At 46.8% G+C, this 19,484-nt stretch overlaps 1 protein-coding gene across 1 annotated transcript in view; it reads left to right on the forward strand.

Moving 5' to 3' along the window:
- Positions 1 to 19,484, forward strand: part of LOC147700973 (persulfide dioxygenase ETHE1, mitochondrial-like) — a 98,166-nt gene that overhangs the window by 46,020 nt on the left and 32,662 nt on the right. Inside the window, exon 2 of the mRNA XM_086929798.1 lies at positions 18,753 to 18,897. Within this exon, the coding sequence (XP_086785924.1) occupies positions 18,753 to 18,897 (145 nt within the window). The remainder of the gene's footprint in view (positions 1 to 18,752; positions 18,898 to 19,484) is intronic.

Here is a 19,484-nt window from a genome sequence, read left to right on the forward strand (position 1 = left end):
GTGGGATTGTGTGTTATGAAGTGTAATTATGTGAAATTGTATTTTGTCTTGTGGAGTGGTATGCAGTGGAGTTTAATTATGTGGTGTGCAGATGAACTTTGTGGCAGAATGTGGAATTCTGTAGTGTGGATTGGATGTATGTGGTGTGTGTGTAATTGTGTTGGGTTGAATTATGTGCTTTGGTGTTACATTATGTTGTATGGATTGTAAATATGTGGAGTTGACTTGTGTGGCATGGAAGTGTGCGGCTAGCTTTGCCTTTTTGGTGACAAAACAAACCAAATAGGTAGGAGCTAAGCTCCAGATCTGTGTCTTTGGGTGTTTAAACACAAATAAAAACGGATGTCCTCCTTAGCATTCCTCGCCGCAATTCTACCACTCTTGGCATTCGTCAACTTCATTGGCTGAGAGTTGAGAGCCGCATCAAATTCAAGGCTCTCTGTATTGCATACAAGGCAGTACACGACATAGGACCCAGGTTCCTGACGGAAGCCTTTCAACCATACACTCCTAGAAGGCAACTAAGATCGGCCAATACCAACCTCCTCACTGTGCCACGTACAAGAACCGTCACTTGGGGAGATAGACGTTTCTTGGTGGCCACCCCAAAACTCTGGAATCTTTTGCCACAGTCTATCAAATCTGCCCCCAACCTGATGAGCTTTCGCAGCTTACTAAAGACTTGGTTATTTAACCAGTAAAAGGATGACTGACCCCAGTAGCTCCACAGCGCCGAGACACCCCAGGGTATTTGTTGCGCTATAAAAATTACGTAAATAAATAAATAAATAAATAAATGTCATGACACTTAACTGGAGCCTTTATGGGGCTCATTGTCATAGCTGGGAGGGCTTTTCTGAGGGAGGAAGTAAATGCTTGATAATAGTGGTGGTAGTGAAAATAGAATCAGCTAAGTGGAGAGGTTCACACTGCGCATGTCGGGCTGGGCGTCGCAAGATAGCCAGCCAAAGTGACTTGTGCAGTGTAAACTGGTGGAGTTAGTTAGTACCACTTTCCTGCTGCCAGTCAGCATCAATACCCCACCCTGAAACGCTGCTCAGGCTGGGAGCAGTGAGAAAAAACGGTAATTCATTTTATTTCTATTTTATTTTTCACTTTTGCTGCACTGGCGGGGGGACGACGACTCTCTTCTGCTCTAATGTTGGGGCCGCTGCTTGTTATAGGTATTTTAATGCAATCAATCAATCAATCAATCAATCAAGGCATTTATAGAGCGCACTACTTACCCGGAGGGTCTCAAGGCGCTTGGGGGGGGGGGAAGGGTGGGGTGCCGCTACTGCTCGAACAGCCAGGTCTTGAGTTTCTTCCTGAAGGAGAGGTGGTCTTGGGTCAGGCGAAGGTCGGGAGGGAGGGTGTTCCAGGTCTTGGCGGCCAGGTAGGAGAAGGACCTTCCTCCTGTTGTCGCTCTTCGGATGCGGGGGACGGGGGCGAGGGCGTAGTTGGTCGATCGGAGGTGGCGTTTGGGAGCGTAGAAGTTGAGGCGGTTGTTGAGGTAGCTCGGGCCTTGGTCGTGTAGGGCTTTGTGTGCGTGGGTGAGGAGACGGAAGGTGATTCTCTTGTTGACGGGGAGCCAGTGCTGGTCTCTCAGATGTCCGGAGATGTGGCTGCTCCGGGGGATGTCGAGGATGAGTCTGGCTGAGGCGTTCTGGATCCGCTGGAGTCTCTTCTGGAGCTTGGCGGTGGTTCTGGCGTAGAGGGCGTTGCCGTAGTCCAGTTGGCTGGTGACGAGGGCCTGGGTGACCGTCTTCCTGGTCTCGGTGGGGATCCACCGGAAGATCTTCCGTAGCATGCGCAGAATGTTAAAACAGGACGCGGAGACGGCGTTGACTTGTCTGGTCATGGAGAGGGAGGAGTCCAGGATGAAGCCCAGGTTGCGTGCGTGGTCTGTCGGTTTGGGTGCGGTGCCCAGGGCGGGGGGCCACCAGGAGTCGTCCCAGGCGGAGGGCGAGGAGCCCAGGATGAGGACTTCCGTCTTGTCTGAGTTCAGTTTCAGGCGGCTGGTCGTCATCCACTCGGCTACGTCTTTCATCCCTTCATGGAGGTTGGTTCGGGCGGCGGCGGGGTCGTTGGTCAGGGAGAGGATCAGCTGGGTGTCGTCGGCGTAGGAGATGATGTTGAGGTTGTGTTGGCGTGCGATGGCCGCAAGGTGGCTCATGTAGACGTTGAAGAGGGTGGACCTGAGCGAGGAGCCCTGAGGAACGCCGCAGATGACTTCCGTGGCTGCAGATCTGAATGGTGGTAGGCGGACTCTCTGTGTTCTTCCAGCGAGGAAGGAGATGATCCACTTCAGTGCCTTCTCCTGGATTCCGATGTTGCTGAGGCGCTGCACTAGGGTGCGGTGGTAGACAGTGTCGAACGCCGCGGAGAGGTCTAGGAGGATGAGGGCCGCTGTTTCACCGTTGTCCAGCAGGGCTCGGATGTCATCGGTGGCAGCGATGAGGGCGGTCTCGGTGCTGTGGTTGGCTCGGACGCCAGACTGTGAGGGGTCGAGGGATCCATTCGTCTCGAGGAAGGCGGCCAGCTGCTTGTTGACGGTCTTCTCTAACTCAACGCTCCTGGGGGACCACAGTCGGGACGGAAATGATGTAAACACTGAAAATGGCATCCAGACTCCCCATTCTGGTAGTAAAACCATCCATATTTGGGGTGCAGAGGTCCCCTCCTGGTTTTGGCTCCCGGTGGCCCTGCACCTGCTGCACCAAAGATAGATACTGCCCTGGGCGCCCAGAGAGCCAAGTCATAAGGAGTTTCCATAAACTGGACAAAGAGATATCAGTCATCAGGAGGCTAATGAACACCCGAAGATGCAGGTGCTGGCCCTGGGTGCACTAAGTAGAGTTATATGAGCGGGGCAGTACACATATCCTGCTTTTTGCCATAGAGACTCAGTCGGGGAAGGAAGCATCTGCCCCTGCATTGGAGCTTGCGGTCCACTAGGCCTGCTTCTCGTTGGGTGATACACCGTGCCTGTGCCCTTCCCCGGCGCAATATTTGTTGGCCAATATTACCACTTCTGAGGGACCGAAGACATTAGAAGAGTTGGGGACGTGATAAGTAGCTCCTCGCTTGGTGTTTACTGTACCACCCGCACCGGAAGGGGGCGCTCTGCACTGCCTGAAACTTCCTCTCCCCCAAAATGAAAATAACAGGCATGCATTAGTTATTCTGGGTCAACGATTGTAAGGCGTGCAAAGCATTTGTCTGGATTGTGTTGGTCTTCTCTCAAAAGTGTGCACTGGCTTCCAATTAGAAGAGTTTGAAGCGAAGTCGTTCAACGTGCATGGATGTGCATGTTGTGTACTTTGCATAGCGTGTCCGTGTGGTGTATGCCATGTAATTTAGTTTATATATCATTTGTCTGTGTTCTGTTTAGTTTGTGTGCTTAATTGTGTGGAATATGTGTGTGTGTGCGTACTCTGTGTTTTCTGTCTTGTGTGTATTACGCGCATTGTGTATGTGTGTATATTTTTCACGTAGTTTGTGTGTGTGTTTTATGTGTTTGGTGTGTGTATGTGTTTACTCTCGTTCATGCACCGGCTCAACTGGAGGGGACCAAAGGCAAAGCAATGAGCAAGGCCTGCCGTATGCTATATACAATAAACCCATCCCAAACCCTCCTCTCTAAATACACCTTAGTATTAAATCAACTTTAAAGATGCCATCCAACCCCATGCATTTCTGCTTCCTCATAAGATGGTACATGGGCTATGGGGAAGTCATAATTGAAACGAGGCGCTGCAAGGAGGGCTGGTAATTACTGTCCATCCGTGCTCTTCATTTCAGCCGTTCGCTGCAGTCTTTGTGCAGGCCTCTGCAACCTCACACAGCTGCATCTCCGCCTTTTCAGAATGTGGTATTTAGTGGGCCTGGGAGGTGAATTCCATTCCATCTTCACTGAAGGCGGGTCCCCTCCGTCATCCGGAAACTCAGGACTCCGAATTTCTGCAGCAGTTTGCGACAGAGGACGCGGTCTCCCTCTGGGCTTCGCGACTTGGGCTTCGCGACGTTTCTTCTGGCGCCTGCCGAGTCCCGGCGAAGTCTGCCCCGGGACGGTCCCGACTTAACCAGTGCCCCTCGCACCAAAGCTTTCTTGTTGTTTCGACGCCTTATAGTTGGCGGTGCGTTATCTGTGGAGTGTCTTCAGCCGTTATTCTTCGGTCAACTTTGGCCCCTTGAAGTCTGTTTTGTTATACTTTTTTGTTAGGAACCTTACATTCACCAAGACTTCCCAGTTATTTATTTATTTATTTATAAAGTTTACCTTCCCTACCCTGTGGCAGGATAGAACTACCAATGCCCGACATCCAAGTTCTGCCTCTTTAGTCTTTATAATAACTCTTTTTTTTTAAAATATCTTTTTATAAACAGAAACACAAAAAATCGGTAAATCCCATGTAATGGAAAATAAGGCATGATTGAATATGACATTTTATTTAGGATACATAGCAATTTCGGGAAACAGCACGTAATTTGCAAAGAGTACTCAAGGAGACAAGGATTCGTTGTCAGGGGGGCAGTAGGTGCAACACAAATATCTCCCCTGTATGCGGCCCACTTGGCCCATACTCTGGAACATTTTTTGGGGCACCTTCTTGCCACATAGGCAGTTTTCTCCCTAAACATGCACCAATCTATGTTTTGCTTCCACACTGCTATATATTAGGGGATGTTAGCCCTCCCCATAGTTGAGCTATGTCAGTTTTAGCAACGGCGGCACCCAGTGTGACCCACAACCTTTCCACTCCTACCAAGTCAGTGGGTTCCCACACATTGAGTAAACCTCTCTTAGCCACAGGGCGGACAGATTTATGAAGGACCTCACTCATGACCTTATGTATCCCCCTCCAATATTTCTAAATTTGCTCACATTCCCAAAGAACGTGCATAAAGGTGGCACTCTGTCCATACTTTCCACAGGCCCCATGTGGACCAGCTGTGGTCCAGTGATGTAAATCCTGTGGAGAATTTTCAATTGTATCCGACGGAGACGTGCAGAGATCGCCACCTCCCTGGGGGAGGCCACTGCCTCTCTCCACTCCTCATCGTCTAGTAAGAGGCAATCCCCTTCCCATGACTCACGTAATTTAACCAGGGGATCTGGTACGTTTTGACAAGTTTTTGTAGGTTAATGAGATGGCTTTCTGTGGAAGTAGCCTATCCAATAACCACTTCTCTAGGGGGGAGGCATCAGGGAGGGGGGAGTCTCTATTAATGGCAGTGGTCAGTGCATGCCGGATCTGTAGGTAGCGAATGAACTCCGAGTCTGCAAGCTCGTACTGTTGTTGCAACCGCCAAAACTGAGCATGCTACCCTTCACCCAGAGGTCGCCCACCCAAGAGATACCAATGAGGTCCCACTTATCGAATCCTTTGGAGGAATGTAGAATACCCAGTTGATCCGAATCCCACAAGGGGGCCGCAAGCGTCAGTTTACGGTCCTACCCTAAACCTTTGTTGACTGCGAGCCATGCTTGGACCGAGTGGGAGGTGGGCCCAGTCAAGGGGCGTTTCTTGGGATTAGCATAGAGGGCTCTATCCATGGCAGAACCCGGGTGTCCCGGAGCCCAGTATGTACCCTGGTTGATGGCAGCAAAGCGAGCTGCCCAGTAATATTTCTTTATGTCGGGGAGGCTAATGCCTCCGTCATACCAATTGAGGGTTAGTTTGTGGAGCGCTAGTCTTGGTCTGGTCTCCCATCCCGTAGCAACTGCCTCTGTAGGTCTCCGATCTCTTTAAAATATTGCGCCTGGACAGGATAGTTCTGAAGGGCATAGATGAAGCGGGGCAAGGACATAATTTTAACGAGAGTGGCTCGACCTAGCAGCGAGAGAGGGAGCGCCCTCCAGTTGGCAACATCACGTCGCAGGCGCTGTAGGAGCGGTAGCAGATTGTCTCATAGCGGAGCCTGGGGTCGGTGGTGACAAAAATCCCCAAGTATCGGAAACCATCGGACACCACCTGTATTGGACAATCCCTGGGGAGAGATGGAGTCCCACCAGACAGGATGTAAAGGAGGGATTTCTTCCAATTGCTAGAGTAGCCTGAAAATCTACTGAAGGATGTGAAGATGTCTAAAACACATCTGAGGTACTTCTTGGGGGAGGCCAAGTAAAGGAGAATGTCGCCTGCGTAGAGCGAGTTGCGGTCCTTCCACTCTGCTGACCACTGCAGCCCAAGTATGGCTAGGTCGCACCGGATACATGCAGCCAGAGGCTCCAAGGACAGGGCGAAGAGCAGGGGCGACAACGGGCAGCCCTGCCTAGTACCTCAACTGAGAACAAAGGATTTGGACCGTTTGTTGTTGACCACTACCTACGCGAGCGGAGTGGAATAGAGGAGTCTGACCCATGATATAAACTGCGGCCCAAATCCCAATTTGAAAAGTACTGCAAAGAGGTAGGACCATTCAATAGTATCAAATGCCATGGAGGCATCCAAAGACCGGATTACGGCATCTTCTTGGACAGTGTCGGCCCGCTCTATCACCCCATGAACTTTCTCAGATTTAGTGCAGTGTTGCAATGGGGCATAAAGCCTGATTGATCTGGGTGTACTAGGGCACCAATCACTCGCGATAGGTGGGTAGCCAGAAGTTTGGCAAGGATTTTTGGTTCTGCATTAATCAGGGAGATGAGTCGATAAGGGGCGCATCTGTCTCTCGGTTTTCCTTCCTTGGGGATGACCACTATCGATGCCAGCCGCTGGTTAGGTGGTAGCTCCCCCACTTTCCTACTCTCCTCGAACATAGCCCGCAGGTGTGGGGCAAGCTTGTCCGGACACAATTTATAGAGCTCAATGGGCAATACATTAGGCCCCATACCCGGTATGAGAGCCCTGATCGCCTGACGATCTCTTCATTAGTTATGTCGCTATCCAAGTACCTCCGGTCGTCCTCTGCGAGGACTGGGAGTTTGATGTGTCTGAGGAGGTCAGCAGAGTCCGCCTCAAGTTGGGACAAAGGCACCAGATATACAGTGTTGTACTGTGCAGCAAACTCGTTGGCAATGTGAACTGGGTCTGTGATCTTTGCACCCGAATCGTTCGTCAGCTCAGGCACAAGGTGGTTTGTCCCCCCCCCCATTCATATACCCTACCGTCTCTCTCCCTCCCCCAGGACTTGGCACAATCAGTGGCAATAGCTTCATACTCATCCGTCTTCAATCGCAAGAGATGCGCTGCTTCTGAGGTCCCCCCTCCCAACATCTGCCTCTAGGACATCACTTTCGACTGCCTCAAGCTCCTTGGAGTTCTCCTTCCTAACTCCAGCTATGAGAGAGAGGGCTGCCCCTCGAACAACTGACTTGAATGTTTCTCAAAGCGTCTGCGGGGAGTCCACTGAGCCAAAGCTCTCCTGAAAGTAGCAGTCAATCTCCTTTTGCAGGTCCATGCGAACCGAGGGATTTCGCAAGTACCAGGGGCTAATGGGCGCGACCATGTCAATTCGTTGGATCCCCAGCACCAACCTAGTCCACACAGGGGAGTGGCCGGATATGCCGCGTGCAAGGTGACGGACCTCATGTAAGTGGAGTAGTTGAGAGGCCGGCAAGAGTAAATAATTGATGCGGGAGGAGCTATGGTGAGCGCCAGAGAAAAAGGTGTATTGCAAGTCCCCGGGGTGATATGCCCTCCAAGCGCCTGAGAGGCCAAACGCCTCAAGGAAGTCGGGGAGCCAACTATTAGAGGGCCCCATCACATGTGGGGGCCGGCGGTCCAATGTATCAGATGACACAGCATTAAAGTCGCCTCCCACTAGCAGTAGGCCCTCCCGGAGGGACAGGAGCAGAACGCCAGATCCGTAAACGTTTGAACTTGCAGTCCCAGCAGGACATACACCGACACCTGGGTTAATGCTCTACCCTCTCATTGCCCAGTGAGTGCGATATACCTCACACGTTCATCACCGTGTGAAGACTGAACAGAAAAGGGGAAGGAGTTTTTAGCCATGATGCACACTCCCCTAGACCCACTGGTGAAGCCCGAGTGGGCAAGGAGCCTGTATCCCCATCTATTTAGGGCTTTACACATATTACCAACAAGATGTGATTCCTGAAGGAGGACCACATCTGGGGAATGCCGTTTTATATACTGCAGGACAATAGTGCGTTTTACCTTGTCTCCCAGCCCATTCACGTTCCAACTAATTAAGACGAAGCTTTTGTGCCAGTGCTTTCCTATAATGGAGTCCTAAATGTGGACCCATATCCCAAAGCCATATTAATAGGTGATGCCGAAGAAACAAAAATGAACACCCCAAAACTCCCAACCTCCGATCCAACGCCCCCCTGCACCCCGGGCATAAACCGACCCAATGAACAAAATGTGCAGAGTGCCTGTCGCCCCAAAGTACCAACAGTAGCTAAGTGAGGGGAAGCGAGCTCCATCCCTCCGACCCTCCACCCACCCCTGTACCCAGAACAGAACAATTGAAACACCAGTCCATAAAGGGTGACCAGAATAAGGAGTCCTTGGACCCTGCAAGTACAGACCATCATCAAACGCGCAGTCGGCGGATCTTGGGGCTTGAGCAGTCAGTGTGTACAGGGCTTCAATGTGGGGTCAGTCCAAATGGGTTCTGTTCCGGCAAGTGGGAAAGAGCGTCGCTGCTCCTGCCAGGCTTGCGTAAAATCCGGGAAAAAGGTTACAGTAGAGTTCTCATATTTGAGAGGCAGTGAACTTCAGGCCCTTTTCACAATTATATAAAGATCTCTGAAGTTCAGAAGTCTCGCTAGAATTGGACGAGATGGCACTCCGAGTTTTGGGCGCCCTCCCGGGACTCTGTGGGCCCTCTACACCACAAAGAACTTCGAGAGGCCTTTCTGATTGAGGTGGTTTAGCACGAGGTCCTTGACAAACCGGTCTGGAGCCTGCCCCTCTGATTTCTCTGGTACCCCAAGAATGCGGACGTTGTTGCACCGGGAGTTCCCCTCGTAATGATCCAGCTTATCTTAAGCAAATTTCCTTAGGTTGTGAAGGATCTGGACCTCATTTTGGAGTTGCGAAACATCTTCTACTAAGCTCTTCGCGGTTACCTCTAGTTGTTTGATCTTGCCATGCGTTTTGGTGAGGTCCTCCCTGATCAAGGTAATTTCCACTGTAATGGCGTCTGTGCTTTGTTCCATGGAAGTGCGCACCCCTGCTATGGCCTCCATAACGTCCTTCAAGGAGAGTTCAATGGTGTCCCTCTCCACTCACTGGTAGGTCCCCCCCCGGAGTCGGGCTCAGGGTCAGTGCTCTTTGAGTAGGCATACTTGTCCAGTTTGTTCTATTGCGCCACCTTGAGGCCCCTTTCTCCTGACATTTTGGCCACCACAGTGGGACCCAGACCAGTCAATGTCTCTCTCCTCTGCGAGGTCTCCCACAGCCTCTTCACAGAAGGATGCACCAGGTGTACACTGGGGGCGGACCACACTTCAGCCACAGGATTGGCACCACCACAGAAGCCAGAACTCCTCCACAAAGTCACAAAGACTCCGGCTGCACCACCACCAAGCAGTCCCAGGTTCCTGCCTCTTCAGGATGGGCTGCTACCCACCGCAGGCGCCAACTGGGTGGGGGCGGACCACAAAGCCCTGAGGAGGCACAGGCAGCATCAGTGTACCCCCCCCAGAGGCAGGCGGACTCACCGTCTCAGGAGCAGGGCACCATGGGCCCAAGGGAGAAGGATAGGTCGCCTCTTCAGTCACTTGAAGTCTGCCCACTCCTCATGGACCAGGCCGCAAGCCGCGGTGTAGGCCAGTGGTAGGCCCCCACATCAGCGCAGTCACAGCGGCTTCCGAGAGCACTCTAGGACGCAGCTGCAGGATATGGGTTGGCCGCAGGTTGCGGCGGGCAGCGCACCCTCTGTTCGATCGCGACCAGGCTTAATATTGGGTCAGCAGGGTCTCGATCACCTTAGAAGGCAGTCCCCCACTTCGGGATTGGTAGGTTTCGGGCCGGCAGGTCCGGAGCTAACTCAAAACTCGGCCATCACGCTGCTGCAAGTAACCACGCCCCCTTTATAGGAACTCTTGAGAAACCGTTTTGGCTGGACTCTCATTAATACAGAGCTGCTGTTTTGAGAAGCGCCCATTTTCACCCAGTCCATGTCTGTATCTATATTTTCCTCCCCACCTTAGTGCTCCCCCCAGATCACCGAGCTACCAGTGCCCTGAGGAAGGTAATGGCTACTTGCTAGCCTAGCACCGAAACGCGCGTCGGCACCGTGCAAGACAGAAACCACAGGGCGGCATACACCTGAAAGCACCATTTGGATGCACTGCTGCCCATTTCCTACTATTACTTTGTAATTCTGTTGGGTTTCTGTCTTATATATTTTTTGTACTTGTGTGTAATCTGTTTATTAGCATATGTGGGAATGTGGAATGTATGAGTGGTAAGATTGTTAGAAATGTACGTTCATGTGTTTGCTCTTTTTTTCTGCTTTTTCTATTTTAATAGAGCGCTATTGTGTGGTTTGGGAGATTTAACATGTTTTTTTTCACACTTAAATGATTTTAGGCTTATCTTAATTGTATGCCTATTGCATATTTTTTATGTGACAATTTTCGCTCCGTTTTCTACAATCAGAAATCTAAAAGATTAATAAGTATTTACAAAAATAAAATTCTTTTGTATTTCAGTTTTTTGGAATTACGTTATATTTTTGTCAAATCCACTGGTATTTGATATCTTTCTTTCTTATTCTTCTATGTTTGGAATTTTGTAATGTATTCTGTCCTCCCCTGGACGATTTAAATCCCTTCCCTTATCGACAAAATTACGTCCTACTAGTATCTTTCAAATGAAGAGCAACCTGCATGCACTCAAGTACAAAAAATGTTCCAATTGAAACCAATGAAAATCCTCGATCAAAGTTTGGACCAATGCGTGCCACAAGGAAAAGGGTCCTGCAAAGCCCTTTCTTGATGAATGCCAGGGGATACTAGACGTGTGTCAAAGTGGCCTTGTGCACAGCGATTTCACTCAAATTACGATTTATGTTGTTTTTCTAGATCCCCTGATGAAGGGCTTTGTCTATAAGCCCGAAATGCATTGGGACTTGTTATTTCATGAAATTTGAAGTGCGTTTTCTCATGTCCTGGATCTTGTGAACTTTAACATCGTCCTTGGATATTATGATTTGGATACAATAATGAACAATGAACTAACACTTATGTTTCATCTGGTCCATTTCTTTCATTGTTACACTATGGATAATTTGTTTGCATGAATTATTGAACTACAAAACTCCAACAAGCTTTTTGATGTACACTCCTTTGAGTGAAATCGCTGTGCACAAGGCCACTTTGACACACGTCTAGTATCCCCTGGCATACTACTAGTATCTTTGGCAGGTGACACCTTTCTCCCTTGCCTTCGAGGGTGGGTTATCTTTCAGGGGCAGAACAAACAACGGACTCGCCCTTTGGCTCACTCCTACCTGTGGAGTGTCTAAAAGCACCCCTCAGCTATTTGCTGGGGGCTCCAGAGCATTAGACACTATCAATCAAACTTTTACAGTACTGAGGCTATGCATGGATTACCATCAATGATAAAACTTTTGATCCTGTTAATAGGACAAAGAGGTTCTTCATCTGAACCTTCTTTGGCCAAGAGAACAATATTTTCCTTAGTTGCTCTAGGTTCTTGACCGCCATTACTCAAATCTTGAATAAAACTGATATTATGCTGAGATCTGCAAACATTTGAAAAATGACCAACTTTACCATACTGCACTGCCTGTACAAAGCAGGATAAACTGCTTTGCCTTTGTGAAATTTCCAGCCACACCTCGTGCATTATGCTCTAAAATAACTCTGATCCTTCATTATATTACATTTCTTTCTTTTCTTCCTCTGTATCTTTCTCTTCGTTCAAAACTTTAAATGATCTGGTCGATTTTTCAGTTCCTTGAGCGAGATCAATAGCAAAGGTGGGATGTTTATGTCTCAGAAGTTGCTGCTTTTCTTTTTTTGTGTATAATAATTTGGTCACAAATATAATGATCAATTATTACCCAATTTCGCCGTTAGCTGGTATTATGCATAGCAGCAGCTTGACTGTCAGTGGGTTTGCAAGCAAATTGATGCCTAGAGTAAAGTATAATTGCTTCATAACCGCATATGGTTCTTTAGTAAACTGGAGCTTAAGTCTATCCAGTGCCTCAACACATTCTTCTTATGATGAAGGTTGCACAACTTGAGGTGGCTTGAAAGAAGCGAGAGGATCAAATCTTTCCTGGGCTGCAGTCTAGAGCAAATCCAATTAAATTCGGTTTGTCCTGGCTGGAGTAAGTGTAATTGATTTTGAGGGAAAAATATATGGTGAACTCTATCACCCTAGGTAGGAGCACCACACTCCAGATGCTTAGTGAAAATATTTTATTGCTTAGTTATTCATATTTCTAGTCACATTCTTTTTGATAAACGATTAATAATCTAATCACTTTTCCTTTAGATCACAACCGTGTTCTACAACCATCTCCTCATGTATTTCGGTTCTGGGTTTCCTAGGTTTTCGTACTAACTAGCAGACTGGTTAGCCAATATTTTTTCCCCATATGTCCATACACGCTGGTGTGCTCCTCAGTCACCTGAGTGATCGGGCTCTAGTAAGATGTACCATTGATTTTCGTTCATGCAGTACCCTTTCATAGTGCTTAAAATTCAACTTCGACAATATACAGCTTCCAGTAACATGGTAAACCATATATATTATACAAAAAGTAATACGTCTTTTTTTCTATTAATTTTGTAAGTAATCATGTAGTCTTTTGATCTTTTTCATTGTAGTCCGATTCAATGTTTGATAGTGATGATCTCAGTTTCTGATCCTATAGTTTATTCAGCTACATTTCTGAGAGAACACACCCATTAACACTCAACATCTTATAGCAGGGAGTCCAAAAAAACCCTAACCCCCTCCCCGCCCCTCCCACGGTGGTTTACAAAAAGCAATTGTCATCATCTTATTCAGACCTTTTGGATAAAGCGTCCCCAAAAATTCTATCCACCCCATCTCTTATTGCTGTACTTTTTCTGTGTTTGCTATTCTTTTGGATTGGACTACAATTTCATAGACTTGATATTTCCATTGGTTGATTTTTAGGTCTCATTCTTATAAAGCGTCTCACCACTTATGACTTTTCATTTTTTATTTCTAATCTCTGATTTGAGTTCACAAATCTATATTTTGATCATCCTGGTTGTTTGTCCCACATAGGCCTTTGCATATTGGCATTTCATCAAGTAGATTACATTCTTTGTTCAGCATGTTTCACAATGGTTGACATTAAATTTACTAACAGTTATCAAGTGTTTGCATTACTCCTCCCTTGATAACATTACAACATTCTGCACAATGTAGACATGAGAACTTTCCTTTAGATTTGATATAGAATATGTGAAGGGTTTTGTAATAATAGCTTTGACAGTCGACTATTGGATAGTTTTCTTTCTGGTAAACACGAACATTGGTTTAAATTGATGTTGCTCGTTTAAGGTGTTATTATTTTCCAGAATGATCCAGTTTTTTTCCTTTATTGGGTTATCTTATCTTATAGTTTTGTCTTGATTATGCTTACATCATTTAAACTCGGTTTTGTGCACTATTTTGTGGTCTGTTCTGTAATGCCATTGTTCTATTAGGGTTCTTTAGTTTTAGTTTTTGCCTCTTCAACCATTGTTTGCCAGTAGTTTATTTTGTAAAATATGTCGCACATTTAATTTTCCCCCTATCTGGTATCATTCTTTGTATGTGCTTATTTATTTAATTCTTAAGTAATGGCTGAAGGGTAAATTTGCCATTAAAGATTCAGGGTGGAAATATCTGGCATCAAGTGTACTATTTTGTGTCTTTTGTCTTTACATAAAAACCTATAATTAATTAAACTTGTCAAACATGAATTCTTCAATCTAGGAAAGCCCCATCTGGTTGTCCAGTATTTAACGTAAGCCTAATCAAAATGTGGCATGTATTTAAATACCCCTCGAATTCTCTTGGTTCCCCGTCTGGCCCTTTCCATACACCTAAATCATCCTCAGCATGACACCTCTATTATATGCCCTTTCCATTGTTAGTTGGAAAATATCATTTTTGTTCAACGCGATGCATAAGAATGTTCACGTATGTTGGGGCCATATTGCTGCCCATCGCGATACCCATCACATCTGTAGGCAAAACGTATCTGTAATTCTGAAATGTAAATGATTTAGAATGATATAGGGTATATGTATCAGGGCGGGTACTTTTTCCTCAAGTTCATGATGTTCAAGAATCGATATTTTTACATAAATTATTTTTATCGCAAGTGTATGTGAATGTGGCAGCTGTCCTGAGGGGAAACACACTGACAAAGTCAATAGGTATCACCAGATTTTTGCTCCCTTTATCTGCAGCAGTGTCCCTCATTGGATTGTCTGTACATGTTGAGATCCTTCTCGAACCTGTCACGCGGAACTCCTGTACTATTCACAATCTCTACCCATAGGAGTTTTTTCTGCTCTTTGCCGCTTTTTCCTCCTGAGACCCCCTCTTTAGGAGACACCTGGAACCTTTCACAAGTGCATAAGGTGAGGGGTGCGACAGTAACAACTTGGAGCTGCTGCCCTTCCTTCAAGAAGGAAATTAGAAATATCATGAAAGCATCCCAGTAAATGATGCGCTTTTAGTGACATCAAGCATACTTGTGTTGCTTCGCCAGAGTAACACGAAATGTGGTCTCACTGTATTGTAGTGGTACAAGGCTAAGCTGATTGGATCACTTAATCAGACATGAAGATGTACACACACAAATCCACGTTAAACAGCTAAATATGCTTGTTCAGAAAACCTCAGCGCCTTGAGACCCTCACGGGTGAGTAGCGCGCTTAAAAAAAACTGATTGAACAGTAAGTGTCCCACTGTGTCATGTAACCTGATGCTGTTCACTTGACTGACTAAATGTCACCTGTGTCTCATTTGGAAAACGTAGATAAATCGTAGCCAATCAAATAAATACTGTCCACAGCATTTCATTTGGTTATTAGAATTCTATTTGATTAAAAATCAACTGGGCACACATAAGGTGTGTTTTCAGACTTCGAGATTATACTAAGAAAGTTTCCTCAGTAAAATATCTTTACAGATATGTAATCCACTAGTACACAAAGTGAACATTTTCACATGAAGTGTGCCTTTCACATCTCCTTGCTATCATTACTGGAACACATCAACAGGGTTGTACATGTACTCTTACAACTTGCTTCTGTCGGGAGATCACAAAATATTTAGGTTGAAAAACATGTTTCTAAATGTACTGATTTACCCACTGGGGTGTCTTAAATATGGCTATCGATTCAGTGGCGCAGACCACTTCTACAACCACGGTGAAAAATGATGGTTATGAAGTGTAGTTATTGCCTTCTTTCATAAAAAATCTGCTTTAATTCACAATATTTAATATTTATTGAACCCTTTTGGTCCATTTCTATAGTGTTTAGAGGTAGCTGTATTCAGCATTGACAGTCCTTTGAAATTACAACAATCTTTTGAAAACATCTATGTATTTGGCCTGAGTTTGTCTATTCATGTAATGGAGTCAAACGACTATGTTGGTATAATTAGGAAATATAATCTATCTGGAATTGGGGTCCCTAATACTTTCAGTGTGTTCATAAATCTCTAAAAGGCCCACCAACACGATGTGTGATAATCTGCATTGAGGGTAACCCTCTGCTGTATGTCCTTTTCAATTGAGCTCTCGCTTTTTCTGTTGGGACTAATGACTGCAGCCCGCTACATCTCTTTCTGTCCCTGCACTGTGGTGGTACCTATTGCGAGTGACTCTTAACAGAAGCACTGGTTTCTGGTAGCTGTGCTCACAGTGCCTATCTCTCACCTCACAGCACTATACTAAAAGTAGGGGAGTGATTTGTTTGGATTTTGGTCAACAATCTGTGATCTGGAACCTCTTTCATGGTTTTACCTGAGAAACACCTCAAGTTGGATTTTTTACCTGTAAACAAACGCCTTAATACCACATCACCAGACAAAGCTTCAAAAGAACTGGTGTACAGCACCTTCCTGGGATGCTGCTTGTTCCAGATATCTCTCAACACTTGTCTCACACACAGCTTTCATTCCAGTATGTCCTGAGAGACCAGAGACACTCTGCAGCTTCTGATTGGTCCAGTACTGTTCGCTTAAGTGAGAGCAAAAACAGACTGTAGTAGTGTCCCTTAGTACTTCTCTCCTCTATGTTAATAACACATTTCTCCTGTAAATTCATCGCACTGTCCCTCTTAGGAGACTCATCTTCTTCTTGACACTCACATGAGCTTCTACTTTCATAAATACACTTCAATTTGTGTTTCTTCTTCTGGCATACTTTAGTGTACTGACCCATGGTGCCACAACTTCTGCATTTTTGCTTGAGTGAAGTACAAGCTTTACTATAAGCAAGACGTTCCTTGCTACTGCAGGTATAACACCTTCTGCAAGAATGCAAAAGGATCCTCTTTTTCTGCTCCTCTCACATTTGTTTTCGATCCATTGATTGCAGCCATATAGTTCTCAAAATATTCCTTACATTCTACCCACTTTATAGAAGGTTCGGATCCTGTCAACCAAAATGCATGTGGAGGGCTGAAATTCTGTTGTGCCATTATACTGTTGTCCAAAAAGCTGTGTACCTTTGTATAGAAATATACTGTAATCAAAAACCAAAGTCAAAGGTGAAAAGCAAAATTCCTTGCCTTCAAAAGTCAAATGAGAAGGAGATGCGGCACAACTGTGTAAAAAATACTTGTGCCCCCAACGGGGCCTCAATACATTAGTAGGCAAAGTTTCACACCTGTTTACTGTGCAAATAGAACCCATACGGGGTGGTGACCGAGAATTGTGGCTTTGCACTAGGGGAATTCACACTGACATCTTTGTGTGGGAGCAGCAACTAAGGACAATCCGATAGGGCCACTCACTTCGATTCCTAAATACACTCTGCTCTGCATAGTCTGTGCTTTCCTAATAACCTCTGCATATCATTGTAGCCTTCCAGAGGCTTCTATATGCTGCTTAGTATAGACCCTGTATGGGGGCTCCCTCGTCTTTGTCCTGAACTTGTATAGGTGCAGTGTGCTCACTGGTCTCCGTCCGGATCCTCTTGTATAGGTGCTCTGTGCTATCTCTTCTCTGCCCTGATTCTCTTATATAGGTGGTCTGTGCTACCTCTTCTCTGTCCTGATAGTCTTCTGTGGGTGCTCTGTGCTCCCTCTTATCTGTCTTGATCCTCTATTATAGGTAGTATGTGCTCACTGGTCTCTGTCCTGATCTTTTATGGGCACGCTGTGCATCCTCTTCTCCGTCCTGATCCTCTTGTATAGGTGCTCTGTGCGCCCTCTTCTCTGTCCTGATCCTCTTGTATAGGTGCTCTGTGCTCCCTCTTCACTGTCCTAATCCTCTTGTATGTGTATATGTATGTATGTATGTATATGTATAGGCATTTATATAGCGCACTACTTACCCGGAGGGTCCCAAGGCGCTTCGACCGCTGCGAAACCCTTCCTGGCTTCCCTGAGAGATGGTCCCTTAATGGGTATCTCCAGGGTGAGACCAGGCATCCCCGGCGGTCTGGTGGGGCCGTTAGTGAAGATGAGGCAAGCTAATGCCCAGAGTTGCCGAGTGTGAACGCTGATCAGAGTGGGCACCGAGGCGAGAGAATTATCGAGTCCGCTGACCCTGGTCCAGAAACCTGCCGCGCCGGGAATCGAACCCTGGTCCCGGGCCGTCCTCTGTTCTCGGGTCTGCCGCCTCTAACCAGTGAGCCACACTACTTCTCTTGTATAAACACCCTTCTCCCTCTTCTCTGTCCTGATCCTCTTGTATAGGTGCTCTGTGGCCCCTCTTCTCTGTCCTGATCCTCTTGTATAAGCCCCCTTTGCTCCCTCTTCTCTGTCCCGATCCTCTTGCATAGGTGCTCTGTGCTCCCTCTTCTCTGTCCTGATCCTCTTGTATAAGCACCCTATGCTCCCTCTTCTCTTTCCTGATCCTCTTGTATAGGTGTTTTGTGATCACTCATCTCTGTTCAGATCCTCTTGTATAGGTTCTCTGTGCTCCCTCTTCTCTTTCCTGAGCTTCTCTATAGGTGCTGTCTGCTCACTCATCTCTGTCCAGATCCTCTTGTATAGGTTCTCTGTGCTCCCTCTTGTCTGCCCTGATCCTCTTCTATAGGTGCTCTTTGCTCCCTCTTCTCTGTCCTGATCTTTATCTATAGGTACTGTGTGCTCTCTCTTCTCTGCCCTTATCGTCTTTTATAGGTGTTGTGTGATTCCTTTTCTTTGCCCTGATCCTCTTCTATAGGTGCTCTGTGCTCCCTCTTCTCTGTCCTGAGCCTCTTGCATAGATGCTGTGTGCTCCATCTTCTCTGTCCAGATCCTCTTAGGTGGTTGGTGTTGTGTGTTCCCTGTTCTCTGAGCTGCGTCTCTTCTATAGGTGCTGTGTGCTCCCTTTTCTTTGCACTGATCCTCTTCTATAGGTATTGTATGCTCCCTCTTTTCTGTTCTGAGCCTCTTGCATAGACGCTGTGTGCTCCCTCTTCTCTGTTCTGAGTCTCTTTTATAGGTGCCCTGTGCTCCCTTTTCTTTATCCCAAGACCCCTTCTATAGGCACTTTGTCCTCAGGCTGCTGTACCCGGTTTCCTTTTCTTTAACCTTGACCATCCATAGGTTCAGTCCTTCCACTACTCTATCCTGACCGCCTCTCTCTTTGGACCCGCAGCTCTTCGAGCCAGTGAGTGCCACCTACACCTACCTGCTGGCTGACCAGGCGACGAAGGAGGCCGTCCTGATTGACCCAGTGCTGGAGAAAGCCCCGCGAGACGCCAAGCTGGTCAAGGACCTCGGACTCAACCTTCTGTACACTGGTGAGTACTGTCCCCTCACTCTGGGCCAGCATGTTTACCTCGATAGGTGCTCTGTGCCCCACATCTACTACCCGCAGTGCTCCCAGTGAGTATCAACTATGGCTCCTACATTGACGCCTACTGGTGGATACCAAGTGTGCTGCTTTCGTGTTGGCCATCACAGTAGAGTGCCTCCCTGTCTCAGTCTCAAGGCATGTCGCGGGTGAGTACTGGGTACCACTCCATCCGGCGGGATGTTTGTAGTGAGTTATCTGTTATATTGCTCTTTGTGTAATGCACATGAGTCTTTGAGGTGTGTAGGAGGTAACATTTTTATGTCGACGTGCATTTTCTTCTTCTGTCTGTGCTGTGTTGTTCTAGTGTCTGTGTCTATTGTGTTCGCTTATTCTGTGTCCCTGTTTACCAACATTCTGTTGTTCTCATTTACGTGTTCCCTGGAGGCTCTTTTTCTGGTTCCCAGAGAGCCTGATTAGATTTTGGCGAATGGGTTGCTCCAATCACAGCGGTGACGGATATCCTAGACGCAAAATGTAATTCCCATATATATCCTAAGTGATTTAAATTTCTGCGGACTTGATATTTGTCAC

The sequence above is a fragment of the Lissotriton vulgaris genome, chromosome 7, assembly GCF_964263255.1.
Source record: "Lissotriton vulgaris chromosome 7, aLisVul1.2, whole genome shotgun sequence".
NCBI classification, from domain to species: domain Eukaryota; kingdom Metazoa; phylum Chordata; class Amphibia; order Caudata; family Salamandridae; genus Lissotriton; species Lissotriton vulgaris.